Source organism: Vigna unguiculata, chromosome 7, assembly GCF_037176805.1.
Source record: "Vigna unguiculata cultivar grain cowpea cultivar isolate G323 ecotype 2 chromosome 7, ASM3717680v1, whole genome shotgun sequence".
Classification (NCBI taxonomy): domain Eukaryota; kingdom Viridiplantae; phylum Streptophyta; class Magnoliopsida; order Fabales; family Fabaceae; genus Vigna; species Vigna unguiculata.
The window spans coordinates 43,509,142-43,531,832 of record NC_140798.1 but is presented as its reverse complement, the minus strand read 5'-3'; the positions used below and the strand labels follow the sequence as shown (position 1 = coordinate 43,531,832).

The window sequence follows — 22,691 nt, the reverse complement described above, 5'->3', positions numbered from 1 at the left end:
CTTTTGCGTTTTCGGCCATTGTCATCAGTATGGATGGACCCAATGCAAGATTCAATGATATCCCGGACATTATTATATAAGAGTTTCTAAAAGTATCATTCTTTTTTTCATCAAGTCTCTTTTGACCCTTGAAGACATGGGCTTGGTCAATAAATTCCCCCTCTTTAAAAATACAAGAGTATTAAAAGAGTTGGAATATTTTTATCATGACATTGTTTTATTCAAATTGCTTGTAGGTTAAGTATTTCTAATAAAAACATTTTGAAGAAAAATGATGAATTACGGTAGTATAAAGAATGGCTTTTTTAAACTAAAACACCTTTTATAGAGTTGGAACATAATCCTTAGTCATTCAATTGAGAAACCAATTAATATAAAAGTAATTGAAACAAAGTGTTTTCTCAGGTTTCTAAATTAGAAATATTTTGAAGAGAAATAAACTAAAACTTGCAAAGTATTAAATAATTTGGAGTTAAATGAATAAAGTAACAAGAAAAGGGAAGTGCATATTAATGTTCAAAAGTTAGGTCACGTGCGATTTAATTCCCGCGTTTAAGAAAGGTATATGATCTTTTGATGTTTATAAAATGTACAGAAAACTATTCCATTCTATTAAATATCACTGTCTGTTTAGATTAATACCTCAAAAAATATTTTTAGGAAAGAAAATGAGAAAAACAAAACAGACTGTTTCATAAATTAAAATATAGTTTATACACAAATTAAAACTGAAATTTTAAAAAAAATATATGAACAGACTTTCCCAAATGTATAAATTAAATAATGTGATCTCATCTTAATTACTCTTTTTCGTGTAAAGTTGACAGAAAGGGTGTGAAGAGGAATTGAGTTGAAAATCTAAATACAAAAGTGAATTATTATTTTTAACATTTATGACGCAGTTGTTAGATACTAGTTGTCTATTAAGATACTGTACACACAAGAAACAGTATTAGCATTACCAGCATCTATAGATTCTTTTTACTATAATCAAATTTTAAACTGCAGCGTGAAATACTTAAATTGCGTATTAGTGCATATAAAACAGTACTAAGGAACACTAACTGTAAGAAAATTAACACACCAACTGATAACATTAATCTATCAGTAACCCTATAATGAGATTAATACGAAAGTGCTAGACCTAATCGAAGCTCGTGATTCTAATGTACTTTCAACATTACAAAGTGGGCACACTTAATACTTTAGCAGAAGAGATGAGATTCAAATGCAAGTATACAAAGAATTGGGATGGTTTGTTCAAATGCCAACAAAACATTCAAGAGATTTGAAAAGATGGCCTTTCTCATATCACATTATGTAAACTGAACACACTAATTCCTTCAATATTCAATGTATCATAACATATATGAAGCCAACCCCACCACATGCAGAAAATTGCAGCTATTCCAAAAGAGCATGTCATAATGCCACGACTGGATTTTAAATAAAACATGTCACACGGGTGGATAACCAAAAGCAAGGTTATCCTTTGAAATTTACAAAGGACACGTCAGAACAAAGACAAACAGATAAAGAAGCATGGTTGTCGGTCCAACACGACACCAATCATAGGACACAACACGGCAATGATACAATATATAAAATTAAAGCAAATTACGAAAGACTTCATGTTTAAAAAATGAGTACGACGCCTAAAACTGATAAAAATGCTCAATTATCTAATTATCGTGGTTTTCCAATCAGTATTGACACAAAAAAAAATAAAAATTATAAAACAAAATGGAGCCAAAAGCATTTGAAACTTTGAAGTGTCCAACATCGAGCAGCTATCCTTTTTAAAAGTGTCGCATATTTCTTTGCAACCGTAACTTATCGACCAATAGAACATAATACCTAAGAATTAGAAGTTCATTCATTTCCACAACATTTTGAGAATATTGACAAAGAGGTCATTAAAAGAATATTTCGGAAAAGATTCCAGGTCACACACTAAACAAATGCCTCTACCCGAGTCTTTCATCAAATAAAACCACTATACATTACAATGAGATCCCTTCCATGAGAAAAAGAAAAGTCCTGCCAAACATCCTATAATCCCATGACGGCAAAATATGAAACTTTAGAGATGCAGACATTTTATCATGTGGCTTGAATGCAATGAAAAGAAGATAAAGACGCATATCACCCCCCATTCAAGCAATCCAGTCCAAAGGACCAAAATAGAAATAAACTAATAGTAGAAAATCATACAAGTAGCAAAAGTTCAAAAATTATTACATTATTTCCAACCGCTCAGTTGATACAAAAATTACCAAACAAGACCATCCACCATTTTCAATAAACCCAGTTCCAATGATTCTAGGACTTCCTCTCAATCCATCTTCTCTTTAGCATTCTGTCAATTTCTGTTAGCCTATTCCCTTCCGGATTCTCTCATCTCTCATTTTCTTCTTATGTAAAATAACCATGAACTCTTTCTTCATCCTACTTGAAAATCACCTTTATTTCTCTCAACCACTTGTCACATCAACCACGCTTTTCTTTTACACAACCCCCACATAAAAAATATCAAAGTTGCAGAATCCAGATCCCTTTCCGTATGTTCAAATACTTTTGAAGTCAATAAACTGTTTAACATGCAATAGTTGAACAAAAAAATTTGCGATTAAGAAAACAAAAATAATCTCCTCTCTCGTCTTTTTTCTGCTTCCCCCTCCCTTTCAAACATTAATTTTCAAAATTATGCTAAAATTGTGTAAAAGTTAACTTTTTTTCCTAATAAGATTGGGTTGAAATTAATCTAATCCCTTAATCAAAAAGAGTAACACCAAAAAATATCCTTTGTGGATAATCCACATGATTAAGAGACTGAATTCATGTCTATTTTTCTCTTATTGTGAGATCTAATGTCACTCTCCATCTTTCACTCATCATTCACGATCCAAACTCATCAAGACAATTCCTCCCTAAAATTTTTCCCACCTCAAGCCAACAAAAAATTGATAATACAACTGCCACATACAAAGTTAACCAATTTCATGACCAGAGTTATCTGCATGATGTCTACCGAGAAAATAAAAGAGCAAAGGAACACGGTTACACCTATTTACGAAAATTGCCATTGCCATGAATAAACCATTCTCCAGATAGAACATTTTTGTTCCTGATTCAACAATAGCAACAATAAAATTCACAGAGAAACTAGGTCCAACAACAACCTGAAATCTAACCAACATACTAATATGGCCATGTTTGGAGGGCAACAAGAAGTTAACAAAAGAATCATTCATTACCTCACTCACTCACTCATTCATCACTGTACAAGCACAAGTCTACCACCACCCATACCTCTATCACCATCCCCGTCTTCCTCTCCGTGCCCCTTCGGCACCGTCACGATGAGCTCGCCGTCGACAAACACCGCGCTCGCGAGCTCCGGCCGCGTCGATTCCGGTAACCGGAACCTCCACATATCGAGTTCGAGCTGGTCGAGCGAAAACTCCACCGAGCCTCCGTCCCTCACCACGATCTTCGTCACGCCGGGGTGGATTTCCACCGTGTGCGCCCTCACGTCGACGATACCGTCGGTCTCCGCCACAAAGCGGAAGCAGTCAGGAGCCTCCTCCACCACCACGTCGGCGTCGGAGCGGAACGGGAGCTCCAGGACGCAGCTGAAAACGTGCGGGAGTCTCCGGAGCTTTTTGCCGGCGATCCCCAACAGCGCCTGCGCCTCCGACATGGGGTTCCCCCCGCCGACGCCGAATTGGATTGAGATGTTGCGTTTTCGCGGAACAGGGTGGACCTTCATGATGGTGTTTTTGCTACCGTGGAACGCCGCAGAGGATTGCGCCACCAAGATTAATACCGCGATGATGAAGATGATCTGAGACAGCTTTTGTATCATAAAGGAACGGTTGTTGGTGTCCTTCTTCCTTCTTCCCCCTTCCTTTTTCGGGCGAAGACGATGAAAACCCTAACCCTAATTTCAAATTGCGCCGGGACGATCGCGTTTCGCGGATTGCAAAAGCGTGGTTCCCTTTTTATTATTATTGTTATTAAGATATATTTTCCCTTGTGGAGAAAATGTGGGGAGAATGAGATGCTGCGGGGAATTTGATAAAATGTGTGAGCGGAAGGGAAGAACAGATGCGGAATAAGTGCGTGCGGAGATAAAGAAGAGGATGATTCGGATTTGATGTTACTGTGTTGCCCTTCTCCTTCTTTTTATTTACTATATTTGTCTCTCCTCAATTATTAACAATTATTAACATTTTAATTTAAAGCAACTACGAAACAAAACCACTTGTCAAAAACAAAAACTAACTATTAACGCCTCTGAAAATTCTAGACCTTTGCACCATCACACAATACATGCACGGCTACAAAATCTCAAATTATTCTCTTATTTTAGATCGAATATGTATTTTCAATAATGAATAAATCATTTGTTTTCATGTAAAGATAAAGAAGTTATTACGCTTTCTATATTTGTTTTGAATTAAATAAACAGGTGATAGAAAAATATTCATTTTAAGAAGTGGTGGTTAAAATATATTTAATCCAAGCAGTTCATTAAGTAGAGATAAAGGGCTTTCAAGTCACTACCATTGGTTGAAACCCAAAAGGTGAGATGTGAGTTTGATAAAATTTGTGAATTTTTTTCTTGAAAACATGACCGAAATCAAGTATCAAACCTAATGCATCTTGGACTACTTCAAAATCAAGTCCAAATAATGAAGATACATAAGAAATTGAGGGAAGATAATAATATATAAGGGATGTAACCATTTCTTCTTCCTTGTATATATCCTCTAAACTAGGATCATGAATTCTCTTTAGCACATGTCACCAATAAAGAGCCTTATTATTATTGTAGTTTTATTAAACTATCTCTTGACTTCACCATTTGAATGTTTCCATAGAGTACAATTCCTTCTTCCACGTGAAGACTTTCCACCACTACTTAATCAACGAGGGAAGTGATTATCAAATAAAAGAAAAAAAGAAGAAGAGAGAAAGGTATCTTTAATCATGAAAGTGATCTAATTGTCTTAATATAGATCAATTTAATTACATTAATAAAAAACATATTTAGTTATCATAATTACCTTAATCGCTTTAAATGGATATTCATTACAATAGCTTTAACTATCGTGGCGCATATTTTGTGAATTAAAAACGTAAAATAAAAGATTTCCTAAAAAGTTAACAAAAAAAAAACTATATATCTATGATAAAGTCTTTCTTATAATAATATAATAATTGATTACTTATTCATTATAGTTCTCGCTTTTTGTCCGTCTTTTTTTTCTTCTCTCCTATCTTAAGCGATGAGAATTCATTTTTCCCATCATTTTCGGTACACAAAATGAGTTATTATTAAATTCTGTTTCTTCACTTTTAGAAAATTAGAAGATAGTAAAGTGCTTACGTTTTGTTTGTTGTGTCATATTGGTTGCCGCGAACCTTCCTTTTCCTATAAAAGAATACATAAAAATAAGATTACTTATTTGCCCCTATTATTTATATGTTTTATTTAATTTAGTTTTACAATTAATAAATAGTTATTTACCAATTAGCTGTCAAAAAAATATTAGCAATTTTAATATTGTGACATCCCAATTTTAGCAGCTTGAAATTAATAAAAGAAATAGGGAGTTTCATCATAGTTCCAAACCAGATAATCCAGTGTACACAATATATTAATATAGTCTTACAAAAGATATGACTATAAAAATATGTCAATTATACACTTAAACTAAACTAGTAAACTCTATGTTTAAATTGACCCCTACTAAAGCTCCTACTGGAAAGCTCCTCCATAACCTAAAACGATGGATCCTCATTCTCCAGAAGTGTCCTTGACACTGCAACCACATCTGCTCCCACCGAAAAGGTAATCATCGCAAAAGGAAAACATACAACACGAGACAGAAACACAGAAAGCAAGGGTAAGCTAATAATGATTTAAAGAAAGTTACATTAGAGTAACAACATAATAACAATCAATTATCACAAATTCACACATGAACATTCCAATACTCACACGCCATTCAACTATAAACTCAATCATCCGGATATATGCAATTAACATAGGACCTCTTGGTGGCTTGCACCGTGTATGATTCCCAAACTCTGCAGAGTTTGGCCTCAAGGGGTTATCACCCAATCATCACACCAAGTAAGTCTCCTTCGCGCCAAAGACTTGATCGAGTCCAGTGGCTAAGACCTCCTGCTACTCCTCACGACATAACTCATTATACTCTATATGAGCCTTAATGGTTATTGGAGCGTCAGGATACTAACCAAAACTGAGTCCTTATGTCTTTGCATACCCTACCTCATCCACACTTAGAATTTCTCCATGAAATTCCTCCATAATTCACATACAATAGGTCCATATTCACCCAATCTCACTCAAAGCATACCAAGACAGTCAAAAAGATTCATTTCAGATAAGTTAATGCAATGAAACACATCAAAATAGCAAACACATGAAATCTGACAGCCAGCGCTCAGCCTCAGATTCCAACGCTCAACCTCAGCATTAAAATCTCGTTCTAGACCTGCAGGGGTCTCAGCGTTGGGGCACCGCTCGGCTGGCGCTCAGCCTCATTCTTCTCGCATTTTTCAGCACTAGGCACCGCTGGGCTGGCGCTCAGCGCTGATCCTCTCGCATTTTTCAAGGCTCATCCTTGAATTCGGAGGCTCAGCCTCACACCAGAAAATAACACATATTCTGGTTTTCATTGGGAGATGTTTCACTTGATTTCATGACCCAAATTGGCACCTCCATGGCAGTGTTGTCTAGTTTTCAAAATGGTTTTTAAGCAAAGTGAGATGATACCAATTAGAGCCATGATTCAAGTGTTCATTTTTCAATTCAACCTCAATTCACACAATGCAATCACAATTTCACTTATACCAAACATCAAACAATTAACATTCCATCATACTTCAAACAATCAATTCTAATTACAAACATTACATTCATTGTATCCTCTAATTAAATCCAATTATCAACTTCCCTTACCTGACAAAGCGACTCTGCAGACCCAAACCGCTTAAAGAACACCAAAACGCATATAACTCCACAGGATGCTCTATCTACACATAGAAACATCACAAGAACGATCAGGACCTACCATTATGATTACTGATCAACAAAGACTCATACTGATGATTAAAACGTCACATGCAAGCGGAAGAGAGCTCGCATGCAACAAGAAAAGACTAAAAAGAGAGCGGAAACTCAACTTACGCGAACTGAGAAATTGATCGGTCCAATTTGAAGAGTTCGCCGAGAGGATCAATCCTACGGTCTCGGTTCTTCAATCAGACGACCAAAGAGATAGAACCTCTAGAGAGAAGTCAGAGAACTCTAGAAAAATGGTTTCTAGAGAGATTGTGTGTTTTGAAATAATGAAACTCATTTATAACAATTCTATTTATACTAAAACCTTTTAATATTAAAATAATCGAGTCTCACTATTTTAAATCACTATCACTTTTTAAATGTCATTTTCTAGAGTCTTACGTATGTAACTTATATTAACATATAATAAAAAAATTAAAGTAATGGTATTGATTTTAAAAAGTGAACAAATTATTGATTATATTTTTAATATAACAGCGGAAAGTTATCTTTCTCATCTTCTTTTTTTGTGGCATATTCATTCATTAAAATTAATATCTATCTTCAATTATTTATTCTCTCCTATTCCCATATTTTTCAATCTTTAAATCAAACAAAGCCTAATCTTTTGGGTTTCTGAATTCCTAATTAAATTTAAAAAGGATTGAAGATACTTGCCTTTGCCAAATAAAAAACAAAAGATGTGGACATTTAGACATTCTCTACTCCAAATTATTTGAACGAGATTTGGTAACAGCTGAATTAAACGTATATAGTGCTTAAAATCTCCATTTTTTAAAGTTAAGAAAATATAAATTAATAATTGAGCCATAAAATTGTGATTTTGTAAATATGGACAAAAATATTAGTGTAGCCCGCGTGAGTTTTGAGCGAATATAACACCACACGGGTTTTAGTTGTTTACAAAGTGTACAGTGATTTACTTTTGTGATAGTTTAGAAAAAGATAAACGAGAGAATAATGATTTCTAAAAAAAATCATGATTTAAAATAAATGGTCCTAAAAAGCTTTGAGTTTTATTTTAATATATAATATAAAATATATAAATATAAACATATATAATTTATATTTTAAAAAAAAGAAGTCGGGAGTCATGTACATGCTCTTTCTATTATAATATTATATAGAAATTCTATATATATAAATTTATTCCATTATAAAAAATTACTGTGTAAGAAAACTTTAATTTACTCTGTTTGTATTCCATTGTGGGAATAAATCTTCGACAATTATCTTTTATGTTTGAGCTTCTTCTTTTTTTCTTTTTCAATAACTATTACTAATATGTGTTTCAATCTAAAATAATATATTTTTTTAAAATTCAATATTTTTTTCTTTTGTAATTTAATATATAATATAAAAGTATATATTTATTAGGTAAGAAAAAAGAACGAGTTTATTTATTCATAATTTTTCTTTTTTTAATAGTATTATTATATTTACAATGTCTGTATGAACATGTTTATTAAATGGTTGTAACTTGTATGAGTGGTATGAGATAGAGAAAATATTGACATTTTCAAGGTGATAGGAATATATATGGAGGAATAAAAAGTCAAGGTTAATAATCATTTTCTTTTAGATATAATAGAGTTTGTGACTATGACTGAATTTCAATCAGTATCCATAAGGTTTGCTAAGATAATTTCGTATATTAACATATTTAAATTGATATTTTATTTTACACAAAAAATAAAAAAATAAAATGAAAACAAATATTATAAATAATAAAAATAATATATATTCTTAATTAAAATGTTGAATTAATTCTGTAACGATTTGTTGAATAAACTAATTTTTATTTATTTAAAAGTTATTATTTATTAATTTGAATATTGAGTCAAACTTTTACTTACAATTTCATCAAATTTTTATTTTAATAATAATAATAATCATAATAATAACTCTAACGATAAGTTATTATCACAATCAATAAATATTGAAATAAATAAATAAATTTGTCTGTAAAAGTTTAAATATTAATAATCATTTTCGTAGAAAATTATAATGAGAAGTTTAAGTTTAATAATTATTATATTTTTAAATATAAGTATAATTATATTTATTTACCAAATAAAAAACAATGAATATTAAAATGAAGAAGTACATGCAATAATATATATTAGTTAAACAATATAAAATAATTAAATAAGATGAGATAGAATATTCAAACAAACAATGATAATAAGACAAGAAAAGATTAATAAAAATAATTATAAACTAAGATGAGGCTAAATACACCTTAATGAACAAATATATTTATAGAAAACTTAATTAAGTTTTGGGTCTCTATTAAATTTGCGTATTTTTAATTAATGTTCAATTAATTTTTTTTTACTGAATATTTAAAAGTTTTATACTTTTTAACTGAGTATATGTAATATAATATTTCCTTTAATTTAGGTATGATATAGTTGCTATTATTTATTATGATTAATATAAAAATAATATTGTTGTTAATATAAAATCACAAGTGACTTTTATTATTTGTGTTTTTGTTGGATTAAATATCACTTTGATTGTGTGATTATCTAAAATTCTCCTTAATTGTTGTCTCTTGTTCGTTCTCTACCATTTGGTTTCCACAAGGTTATCGGGTCATCGAAACACATGTAGAAAATACTCATATGTTTAAGTAAGTGTTCACTTAAGCAGTCTCAATAAATGCAGATCATATAATATCAACTACCTTACTTATATCTTATATTTATAGTGTCAATAATGAGTTTTTACCTTTTGTCAGGCCTAATTGTGATCTAATGATGACATCATAAACATTGCTTATGGAGGTAAATCATAGATTACATCCTTAATTGTGCTTCTTTGTTGACTTCTCAACCGGTATGTTCGACACTAATAATGTTTTCAATAGGATGAACTCATGTTTTAGTGTACTTATTTAAACATTTTTATGATTGATCACGTGAGAGTTCTCAATTTGAGTGTTGGAACGGTTAGTTGTAGTGACGACTGAATTGTGTAATATACATCAATCCCTAAACTCTGATGTTGGATAAGTATTTGTATGAAGATTTTGCAAAAAGAAATATAATTTGATCTATGTTTAGTCAAGCCTCTTCAAATCATTTAAGTGTTTATGTAGAGTTATGAAACTAATAAATATAAATAATAATTTCTTTTCCTAAAGCACAATTTACTTATATGCATAGATTTTTTATTTAATTTATCCAATTGCACAATAACATAGTAACATTATATTAATTTTGTAAAAGAAATACTTAACTTTGTTTAATAGTACATCACTCCAATAAATATATATACATGTTTAAACAAAAACACAACAGCAAGTTAATTTTTCAATAATTAAATTCCAATTAAAGATGGAACAAGTCAAGAGTGCTTATAAATGTTGTTATATTCTTTGAATGAACAAATTCAGAAGAAACCATACAATAATTAAAAGGATTTCAGTCATAAATAACTAAAACGAGTTTGTATTTATTATTGTTTTTTCTTGTGTACATTAAATATGAGATCTCATGTCCAAATTACCAAATTCTAATATTCTCATTTTAATTATTATTATTATTTTTTTGTAAAAATGGGAATTGACAACACATGTTATATGACATGAGTCTCCATTCAGATTACAAAAGTTGAGGATGTAATGTAACATCAAAGGTCTCAATTAAATGAACTTTTGACGTCAATGCACATTATTGTGGTTCTCTGTATTCCTGCATCTCCTCACTCTGTTGGCATCATTGCTGAACCAACCTGCCCTCTCACTGCTAAAATCTACATACACTATCCACTCAGAGATTGGATAGGAACAAAATTAGACAATTTTTCTTCTATATAATATATATAAATAATCAAATTAAAAGTTCTCCTAATTTTTTTTGACAGAAAAGTTGAGATAAGTGAAAAAACAATAAGTAAGTCAGCAGAATCAGAATTTTTTTAAAAAACACTTGACTTGAGAAAGAAAAAATATAAAATTAAAAAACAAATAAAAATAATATTATACATCCTATTACATTTAAAAATATATATTTTTTGAAATATATATTAAAAAGTCATGTTCTTTTCTAAAATATATAAAAATATTACAGAAAAAATTACTAACCGTTTTAAAAATTAATATTGACATGGAAATATATAAAAAATTGGAAATGTGGTTTTAAAAATAAATCCATTTTGAAATTAATTTAAATAATTAATAATTGAATTTTGGTTATTAAAAATGATATTTGTGGTTTTAATATGTACATTATATTAAAATAACAAGTTAAACTAAATTAAATAAAAAAATTATCATTTTATTGATAGATATATCAAATCGAATAAATAATAATTTAGAAACTTGTTTCATAAGATATTTGAGTATGTTTAGCTAATGTGTAATTTTACTAATTTGGATTAAGAATATAAACATTTTTTCATCCAATCGTTTCAAATGATAATAATTATAATTCAAAAGCATTCAAAACTTTCTCGATTAAACTTATATTACTCTATTCGGACAAAAGTTTACAAGAGGTTGGATTTTATGAACACTCACCAGTTCTAATTTATGAGAGACAAAATCTAAACCTTACAAATGTACTTTTAATTTTTTAAATCTATAATTTTACTGTAAAGTGAAATATTGTCATTATATAAAATTTATTAATATGATTATTATATAAAGTTTATTATAATAAATTATGTTATGAATTATTATAAGTTATGTTTAAGTACGTATATTGTTTAATTTAATTACTTGACAAATAAAAATAATAATGTTTTAACTAACATTTGACTTTGATAGACTTCTTTTAGTTTTTTTAACTAAATTCCATTGAGATTTGGTTTTAGTATTTAAAAATATTTTAATTATTGGTTTGAGTTAAAATGAATTTAAATCCACAGTTAAAAATAATATCTTATATTTGCTCTTTCTCTCGTCTCCTTCGTCAATTTAGGATCGAATTTTAATAGGGACAGCTAATTTTCGTTTTTCAATTTTGTTACTGGATTTACAGCTTCTAGTGTTTTGTCTTTCAAGAGAAAAATTAGGGATCAATACTGTTATCGATGAAAAAAATGTGCAATACATGTGTAGAAAAATAAAAGATTGATTCACACTTCCTTATAATGGGTAGAGAATAAATTCAAATAACTTTACATATGTTAAACATTGAAATTATATTTAATTTAAAAATATAATGTTAACCCAATTTATTTTTGTCACAGTAAAATTAAATAATGGCAGAAACTATGAAAAAATTACAAGTTACACTTGAGATGAAGAAACTATTTACCTACTATTATTTACATTATCATTTTAGGTATTGGAGGAGTCCTGAAGAATCGAGAAAATTAATTAGGCCCCAAGTGTGATGTGAGAGTTTGGATTATAATTAATTAGCCAATTAGTAATGGTAAGTTGGCATACAATAAATAAAGTGGTTATCTAATAATTGAAGTCTATTAACAGTAAATATTCAAATCATTCGCTTTTAAAACAATAAAAACTTTAACCAACCAAAGGTATTTCAAGAGACTGAAATCAAATTTGGATATATGTGAACACAGATTAAAATTAAATTGGGCAATTACATAATAATGGCCATGATAGATGTGACTATGTTAAGTTAGATTGTCCTTGTCAACTAAACACTTAGTGTAAATATAAATCATTTCAAGACAGGACTGAAATCATTTACACGAGAGATTATAAATTTAAATCAAATAGAGAAAAAAATTCTGAGATGTAAATAGATTCTAATTTCGTTATATTTATGGGATAAGCCAATACAGCATATGTTATGTAAAATATAGTTAAAAATATTGTATTAGAATTTAAAATAGTGCATCATTGTTTTAAGACAGGAATATCTAATATCAGATTAAATTAAATCGGCATAAAATATCACTATAAAGTATTTTCGGACAAGAGAGAATTTGATGAATTGGAATCTAAGAAAATAGATTCCGTGTACATTGGAAGCAATAATATAGAATGTTCCAATTTGACCCACTGCCACAAATTCATTTAAGAAACAATTTTAGCTACTCGTCTCTCAATATTTTTTTAAATTAATAAATTATAATTTGTTGAATATAATATTACATCATATTTATATTAATATGATTTATCTTCAAATATACGTTATAAAACATGTTTATGCCAATGCATATTTCTTTTTAGTTCAACAATTTGTCTTAGTGGACAAATAATACTTAAAATGTTGATAAGTTTTGATGGGATGATTTTATGATTCTTCTTTATCTCATTGTTAGTTACGTAATGCTCAGGTATGTTTAAGTTGTAATTCAATTTTTTAAATTTTTATTATGTTATATTATTTTTGATTTTTTTTAACTTATTTTCCAATATAAAGATTTTCCTATTCAATTACTTCATCACAGGTTAGTTACACAATATTAAGTCAACTTATGTTAAATTAAGTTGACAAAAAATACGTTGTTAAATCAAATTAAGCTGAATTAGATTGAATCTACATCGAATCTAATGATTTTGATCTACATTAAAGTTAACTAGTTAGATTGGAGTTAAATAGGTATCGAAGATCTTATACCGATTAGAGATAAGACGATTTTATAATATATAAATGAGAGCAAATTCCACTTTACAAGTCAATTTTGTGAAATTGAGTTAGACTTAAAATTTATTTCTTAATATGGTGATAGAGGACTATCAATGGAAACCATACCTTCCTTGACTTATCAAAAGTTGATCTTTGTAGCGAACTTTCTTTCGACTTATCAATCATATTGATTGTGGCATTTCTACTATCGATCCTTATCAAAGAGGGACATCTTTGTGGCAAATTTTCCTTTAACTTATCAAACTGTTAAATTGTGGCGTCTTTCCATTTTTGTTTTATTTCACGTTCTTTATTTTTATTTAAGTGATTCTTTACAGAAGAAATCTAAAGTCAGAAGAGATCATCATCTTTCTGGTACTTCCGGTAAGGATCGTATCACATGGTATCAAGTCTATCTTAACGAAATTTATTGTTTGTTGGGCCTATTGTACCACCCATTATCAAATGATTTGTTGTTTGATGGATGGACTTATGGTGCCACCTACTATCAAACTATTCATTAGTGTCTAGTCTCACACCTTCGGTGTGAAGGGGAGTTATTGGAGATCCCACGTTGAAGATAAGACTATTTCATGATATATAAATGAGTGCAAACCTTATCTTATATGTCAGTTTTGTATTATTAAATTAAGTTTAAAATTTACTTTTGATTACATGTTAGACCGAATAAGATCCAATATTCTTCATATATTATTGTAATTAAATAACTTTTTTTTTTTTAATAACCAAATGTGTACAAAAACTCATATAAGCATATGGTGTGCCAAAATAGATTTAGATGGACCATTTATGCAAATTAATTGTTTAGATTACCGCAATATTTCTGAATATTGCTAGTAAAACAGAATCATACAAATTTTGTAATTATTGCACACACACAAATAAGATAAAAAAGAAGGTTGATATCAGGATTTATATTATTTGCAAATATCAATCAATACAATATATAGGAATATGACAGATTCAAAAGATTTTAAGACAAAATGTACACAAAATTATCTAATTATTGTGGTACTGGGGTAAAAGTTTTGGGGGTAAAAATTAAGGAAATAAAAGTATAAAAACTATCAAACATAGTTAACAGAAATTGAAGAGTTCATAAAATATCCAATACGATGACGGGTACTCAACATCGTTCCATAAACACGCTTACAGTACCAGCAGCACAGTATCTTATTACAGCATCTACAGTGAGTCAACCAGCATTGACAAGTTTAGATATGAAAGATAGAACAATATTTTCTTCTTCAGTTGGCAAACTTTTTCTACGAAAAAAAAAAGGCAGATATTTGGTGAGGTCGCAGGCCCAAAAATAGGACGAACTTTCTTATGTTTCTAAACAGCAATTTTAAAGCAATCCTAAGGTTTTTGCTTTCTGGTAGTACCCTTTCAAAGTATTTTGTAAATACCAACACTACAACTCAAAGACCGATAAAAGTTATAACTAAACACTTGCCCAAAAGTGTACAAATTTTGTGCCAAAGGAATACACAGCAACGGAAACAGAGTCTAGAAACGAATAATTTATGTTATTGCAAGTCATAATTAATAAATGCCAGTCAAAATACAAACAATTACGTTAGAAATCATGAGAGGGATAAAAATTCTAGCATAGCATTAGCAGGGAACCCATTGACACTGATTTAAAAAAAAAAAATAGACAGGTGCAGTACTTAGAAAAAACAATTTGGGCTGGAGAACTTTTTGAGATTAAAAAAAAAGTCTCTTCTATTGTCCATGATTTCCTATGTATAATAAAACACTTCAACCTCATCATTTTTTATTCTAAAAAAATATAAAGATGAGAATAGACATTTTCATGTTTCTCAAGCAGTTATGAAATGTATTTTCTCTATATGCTAACATTTTATTTTTGTGAAAAAAATCTAACATGTTTATTTTTATTTTTTTTTCATATAAGCCTTTTAAGAAGTGTAGTTAAACACCTAAAATCACTGTAATTTGGAGTCACGCCATTGAAAAGAAGAACAGAAGAATCTGCACCCTGTTATTTTTCTTTGAAGATAATCATTAATTTGTAGTGCAATGGATTTGGCTCAGAAGTTCTTCAACTGCAATCCTTGCAGCAAAACATGGAGGAGTGGTTTATTAGAAACTCGCTTGATATGTGACCAAACAGTTTAAGATGTTCAATCAAATGTAACTGCACCACATAGCGCTGCTTGATAAGACCAGCATGCTGATATCACTTGTGCTTGGCTCTTGTTGGCGTGCTTGTTCAAGCGAAGTGAAATAAAACAGATATGCAGATAAAACGAGTTTTGAAGAGCCCTGATTGATATTATGTACTCCACACATCAGACACCAAGTTTTGTTGCAGAAAATATATTAAGACTTAAGCAGAAGAGCAATGTTATGCACTAGAATAAATGTCATTTGCAGTAGTGTATGCATAAAAAGGGAAAACAAATGAAAACTTAAAGGTGATGTAATGATATCAAAGAAATGGATGTTAGATTTCAGTTCTGGAAAAGGTGAAGTTATAACAACTTGGATGTTCTTGTTCTCAAATGTCCAAGTCCAACCTTTTCCATTTGTTTTAAACTGGAAATTCAATAAGATTTACTACATATTTAAATAAATTTCTCTGTAAACATAGAGCGAAAAGAAAAGTTTGTTTGATGATTAAAGAGCTATAACTCTCTTAATTTCTTCTAAAAGTGCATTTGTCCAATTGTATTCAAATGTATAGCTTTGCAGGGTAAGTTGGGATAGTCAAAACATATACAAATGAATTTCAAAATCAAAAGATAAAAAAGTACACACAAGAGAACCTAAAACTAAAGGAAATGAAGCTCCTCACAAGAGATGAGGACAGGGACTTGTGCTGATGATTAAAGAGCTATAACTCCAAAATCTACTCTTGGTCAAGTTGGGATTTGAGCCTTTTTGTTTGCAGTGAATCCATTGTAGCGGTTATCTTCAAATGCCACAGACAGCCAGAAATCTTTCTTCAGTCTGCCGACAATTCTTGAAATCCTAAACTTGAGGAACTCCAATACTGCAGAATACAACCTTGTACCATCAATAATAGAGCTCCTTTGATATTCAAGAACCCAAGTATTTGGGTCTAATTGCACTGCTGAAGCACCCCATTTTGGTTGCATCCATGAAGTATTTCCCTTCCGAATCAAATAGCCTCCTTGTCCACCATTCCACTTTATAAACAGATTGACAACGACTCAGTGTTAGTCAACAACAATAAACCAATCCTAGTCATTCGACCTGTGGAGGCTGACTAAAAAACAAGACATTGCAGAGAATTCACCTGAGTGACTCTTCCTGATAAAAGAGTGAATGTTCGAGTAGAGAACCCATTTGTGAGCAATCCTGCTGTTTGCAAAGGCCATCCCCAAATTGTTACCTCTTCTGTAGCAGATTTGTACATTGTACACCTTGAATTCAATAGCAGACCATCCTATACAAAATGTCAATTGTTTTTTGTAAGCAACACTGCCTTATTAACAAGGTAAAAATGTAGTGTAAAATGTGCTGTAGCTTATTCAGTAAAAATTAGCTCTAGTCTCCACATTTTAAACTCGCTAGTTCATATTCAAGAAATATGAGAACCAGATTTTACCCTAGAATCAACGAAAACAGAATAAAAAAGCTTTCTTTTTAAGAGTCACAAATACCTGGCTGATTTCCCACGATGAGATATCAGTGAAACTGCAATTTGAAACTTGCCCAACAACCACACTTGTCAACTCTGTGTGCAAAAGCCTCAGCTTTCCATTCAAATCACTCACTCGGCTACATTTCTCACTGACCCTTTTGACCACATGCGGCGAGAAAGCAGGCTTGAAAACCCCAGAGACCACCGAGGAGAAAACAAGGTCCGCAGATATAAATAATCCAAAAAGGAGAAGCAACCTGAAGAAACTGAAAGCAGAGGTTTCTTGTCTCATGGTCTGCTTCTCCATTTCGTGGGTGGAGTCTGATCTGGAACTTGATCTGGATAGAGGAGTGGATGATGAGAGCTGAAACGAACTGGATCGGGGAGTGGACACAACAGAGGCATCGAAGGAGAGAGGGGTGCAGAGAACGTTGTTGATTTTGTGGGGTTTAGAGAACTTGGTGAGGGTGCTTTTGTGGACGCTGGTGGGCATGAGATCGAGGGTGGCATTGATGCTGGCCAAACACATTTCGCAATTGCAATTGGCATCTTTCTTGCAACCAGGAAAGTAGCAGCTGCTCTCACGGTTATCTTCTTCCCATGAGCTGGATTTTGATTTTGACTTTGATTGCACAAAGACTGTTCCCATGGCTTCTTCCTTCTCCCTCCCAACACAGATGTTTGTTTTTATTTTCTGGTTTCGATTTTTCCTCTAGCGCCCGATGTAACAGCATTCGAACGTCGGTTTCAGGCCCCACCTTTGAGTTTGAATCCCAACGGTCATATTGGAAATTTAGGATTTTATTTTATTTTAATTGTTAATATGTTTTCAAATTTCAAGTTTGAAGTCGTTATTTATTCTCTAGAGCCAATTTCCTAATAGTTATTAAAAAGTATTATTTTTTGTTATTTTTTTTTTCTCTTTCACACTTTTATTATATAGTAATGTATAGTAACGTGTACAATATCTTCCATTGAATAAAAAAAAAGTTAGTGTAATTTAGTCGCACCCTACAAAAGTGTTACACGTAATATAATTTTGTTTATAATTTTACATTAGTATATGATGTAAATATGATTTTGGAGATTGAAATTGTAAATATGTTTTTTGTCATTATATTAAATAGCAAGCCAGAATTTTTTTTAATAAAAAAAATGTTGACATACATTATTATAATTCATACAATTTATAATAATTATTAGTAGTATTTGGTTCGATTAATTTGAAGGAAAATAAAAGCGAGATCTACCTCATACAAATTAGAAGATTTTGAAATAAAATGACGTCAGCCAAAAAATACCATATATGATCTTCTGATTCTAACGTTAAAAGTGAATAATTACTTTTGGATCGGAAAGAAGTTTCAAAGAAAAAAAAAATAATGAAGGTAAAAGAGGGTAATCAATTCCCCAATGAAGGAATCGATTCTTTAGCATAAAAAACATATAAAATAACTAAACGAAATTGATTAACATCTCTTCTCATAATCACATAATAATCAATTTTTCTCAGAATCACAAAATATATAAAAGTTTTACGATTGTTTTCTTCGGTTAAATGAAAAATATATTTTTTAATTATGTTGACAATTAATATTCTTAATTTACAAATTAATGGTAAATACAAATCTATTTGTTGAATTAAAGTAACCTTTAGTGTAAATAAAATAAAATTTTTTAGTACAATACTTTAAAATAGTTTATTTAAAATGAAATTGACTTATAGCTATATGTTAGTTCAACTAATTTTTAACTCGTTTTTATCTTTCTTCTATTACGATTTCTCATATTTGAATACATTTCTTTGTTATTTTTTTATAAAATTAAACTCTTTATCTTTATTGCTTTTATCAGAATATTAAAGAGCATTTTTAATATTAAACATGTTAATTATTAAATATTACACATATATTTGGATTATTTTTCTTAATTTATTTTGTAGTTTGAATTAAAACATAAATTAACGAACTAATTACTGTTATATTATATAATATTATGTAAAAATTTCATAAAAAAATAAATGTAAAAACGATTTAAATAAAACATAAAATCATTATAAATAAACAAATAGTAAATTTGATTAGTAATGTTTAGACCAACTAGTTAAAATAAAATTACTTATTCAAATACCATTTTTTAAAATAAAGAAAGAAAGGAGCTAAAATAAGGAAAGTTGAGTATGGAAGGGTTGGTGAATTTGGACTAAAGCAAGGAAAATACGAAACCTGCGGTGGGAAAGTATCGCTTTTTCCAACAGATTGAGCAATGAATAAGTTCCGAAGTTTTTTCAATGCAATGCTTGTTCTGCCTTCCAATGCTATGTATGTCCTCCACTATTGAAACATCTATCATTCCATACCATTTTTGTTTCACCTTCATTATCTATAACTATATTCACATATGTATTCAGTAAAAGAATTTGCACTCCATTTTGTTGTTAAATTGTTTTATAATAATAACATTCAAATATAACTCATATTTCTTCAAAATTTATTTCATTTAAAATTTATTTTGTTGATGTCGTCCAAATATACACTCTATCTCTCGTATCTCTCTTCCTGCTTTGATAAGAAAAAGAAAAAAAGAAAATTACAAAACATAAAGAAATGAAAACAAAAAGAAAAAAATGAGTAGAAAAAAATAACATATAAAACATTTTTATATCTCTCCACTGATAGGAAGATCAAAATATATAGATAAAATAATATTACATCAGAAGACAAAAAAATTTAAAAATGTGGTTATTGAAAGAAGGTAAAAGGACAAACTTTTTCTTTATTTGTCTCCTTACTTTCTGGTGATTCCTCGTAAATTCGGAAATAATTAATGCTGAACACACTTTCCTTATTTGTTATAAAGCAATCTTTTATATATATATAATTCTAAAATAGATAATCCAGAATTACTTATATACAATAATACTCTAACATTTACACGTATTTGATAAAGAATTACGATGCGAATAATTATATAATTACAAAAAATTATCTTAATTAAATTTTAAATCTTTCAAAAGTTTTAATATTTCTAATTAAGTTTTTGTTAAATTTTTTTATTTTATTAAATGTTTAAATTTTTTTATACTTTTAATTAATATTTATTTATTTTTTCGTTTAACGATCATGTAATTGTTATCTTCAACGTCTTATTGTCTTATTTTCTTGTATCCAAGTTCTGTACTATTAATATAGAGGTATAATTATTGATTTAGTCTCTCAATTTTTTGAGTTGATTTAATTTGTTTTCTAAATTTTTTGAAGGTTCAATTTGGTCTTGAGTTTTTGGAAGGTTTAATTTTTGGTACTCTTATTTTTTAGAAATGGTTCAGTTTAGTACTTTCCGTTATATTTCAGTTAACTAGTTTGCACACCAGTGAGCTGTCATTGTGCAATAGAAACTTGATGAAGTTGTTAATTGATTGATTTGTTTGTTGGATGTAATTAACATCATTTTAGTCTGTTGATGTATAAGTATAATACTAAATTGATCCACTTTAACAAATACGGGTACCAAATTAAATATTTAAAAAATTCAAACACTAAATTAAATGAAATAAAAAATAATTGGGACCAAATTAATAATTATATCTAATAAAAAATATATTATAGTTGATGTAAATCGTAACCGATTTTCATTGCTTTTATTGAGAATGAGTTGGATATAGTGCTAGATTTTTTTTTTAAGAATAGTGATAAAATAATATTCTGGTCACTAAAAATATTATTATTGATGATGACAAAGATAATATTTTTTATCACTTTAAATAGGTGTTATCCGTTTTCATTAATGAAATAAATGAATGTTCCTATTTATTTGCATTATTATTATATTAAAAACATAACCTCACATCATATCTAGTTAACCAAAAAATTAAATAAGAAAAAAATATAGAATTTTTAATACTTAATGTACTAAAAAAATTAATACAAACTCAATTATAAATATTTAAATTTATAAAGTTAATTAAATCTAACAAAAAAATAAATTATATTTTATAAAGTAGTTTTCGATCCACTTAGATTTTACACTTTAGTCAAAAGAAAAGCGATTAAGTGACTTATGTTTGTTTTTGTCAAAAATAAATTTTAAAAATATATAATTAAACATATTTCAACTGTATTTAGTCAAATATGTGTTGAATTGGGGGTGAAACTCAATTTGTACCTTCAAATCATGATTTGGGGAATGGATACAAACCAGACCTACTCAAAAATTTATTAATCGATTGAATTGACCACACTGACTTAGTAACATGATTTTCGGTAATTATTGAACTTAGCTTTATGAATCACCCTTTCTAACGAATTTAAAAGTTTATGGTAAAAAAAAAACTTATTGTTTAAGCCCCTCCATAATATTTTAAAAGGATTAAATGGTTTTCTTTCTTAAACATCTAGTTAGGTAAATAAACTTCTAGTAATTTTTAAATTTTAACATATAGAGGTGGAACTAGAAAAGTGACAACTGATATATCAATTGATACGATAAATAAATAAAAACCATTTACCCTTTAAAACGAGAAATGTACTTTTAAAGAATAAACTATAGAGATCACAATAAATATTTCCCATTATGATATTTTGTTTGATGTGCTTAAATTATTAAAAAACAAATCGTTTAAGAGAAAACTTTTTTTTCTTCTCAAAATTAACTTATGTTACACGTAAATGAGTTGTTTAAGTCTTCACATAAAATGAGGCCCATGTTAGTGGTGGGGATTAGATCTTTTTCAGAGGACTTTGACTTCCAATTTATTTTTCTTACACTAGTGTATAAATAAAAATATATTTTTTAATTTTACTATATTCTACATATTTATCATTTTTTAATTTTTTGTATATTTATAAACGAGTTTTGACACGCTTAAAATATGTTATGAACATTAAACAATATAATTTTGGTTTGGTTAAACTCAACTTACTTCGTTCTCTCTATTTTAACGCCATTAAAAGTTATTAAATCTCTTTTCCAAATTTAATCTTTCAACCAATACCTTCAAAACTGAAAAATATATAACAAAGTTCAAGTAGACAAGAAAATAATAATAAAATGTAAACTTAAAGATAATATATTCAAACTAAATTAAAATGAGCATAATTAAAACTTAATTACTCGTAGGAAATGGATACCCGCAAGTAGTTGGTACGAGTATTTTTAATATTCATATGTTAACGGGGCGAGTACATGTATCATAGTATCCGTACCCGTGGATATTCGTACCTGCTATACTCTAATTTAAATAAAAAAATATGATTAAAATATTAACATATTTATTTTGAATGAGTTATTTTTTTATTAATTAGTTTTAAAAAAAATTTATTTATTTATAAATTTTTATTCAACACTATTTAAATGT

General features: G+C 29.2%; 2 protein-coding genes across 2 annotated transcripts; both read right to left on the bottom strand.

The window, feature by feature from the left end:
• Positions 1-3,069: 3,069 nt before the first annotated feature.
• Positions 3,070-4,156, bottom strand: LOC114189669 (uncharacterized). Its single transcript, XM_028078299.2, has one exon. It carries the CDS (start codon positions 3,866-3,868, stop codon positions 3,278-3,280), a length of 591 nt encoding a protein of 196 aa, XP_027934100.1. The 5' UTR covers positions 3,869-4,156; the 3' UTR covers positions 3,070-3,277.
• A 12,211-nt stretch (positions 4,157-16,367) lies between these two features.
• Positions 16,368-18,069, bottom strand: LOC114192205 (C-8 sterol isomerase). Its single transcript, XM_028081848.2, has 3 exons — positions 17,355-18,069; positions 16,988-17,137; positions 16,368-16,877 (listed from the first exon to the last, which is right to left on the bottom strand). The coding sequence occupies exons 1-3, from the start codon at positions 17,982-17,984 to the stop codon at positions 16,587-16,589; spliced, it is 1,071 nt and encodes a 356-aa protein (XP_027937649.1). The 5' UTR covers positions 17,985-18,069; the 3' UTR covers positions 16,368-16,586.
• Positions 18,070-22,691: the final 4,622 nt, after the last annotated feature.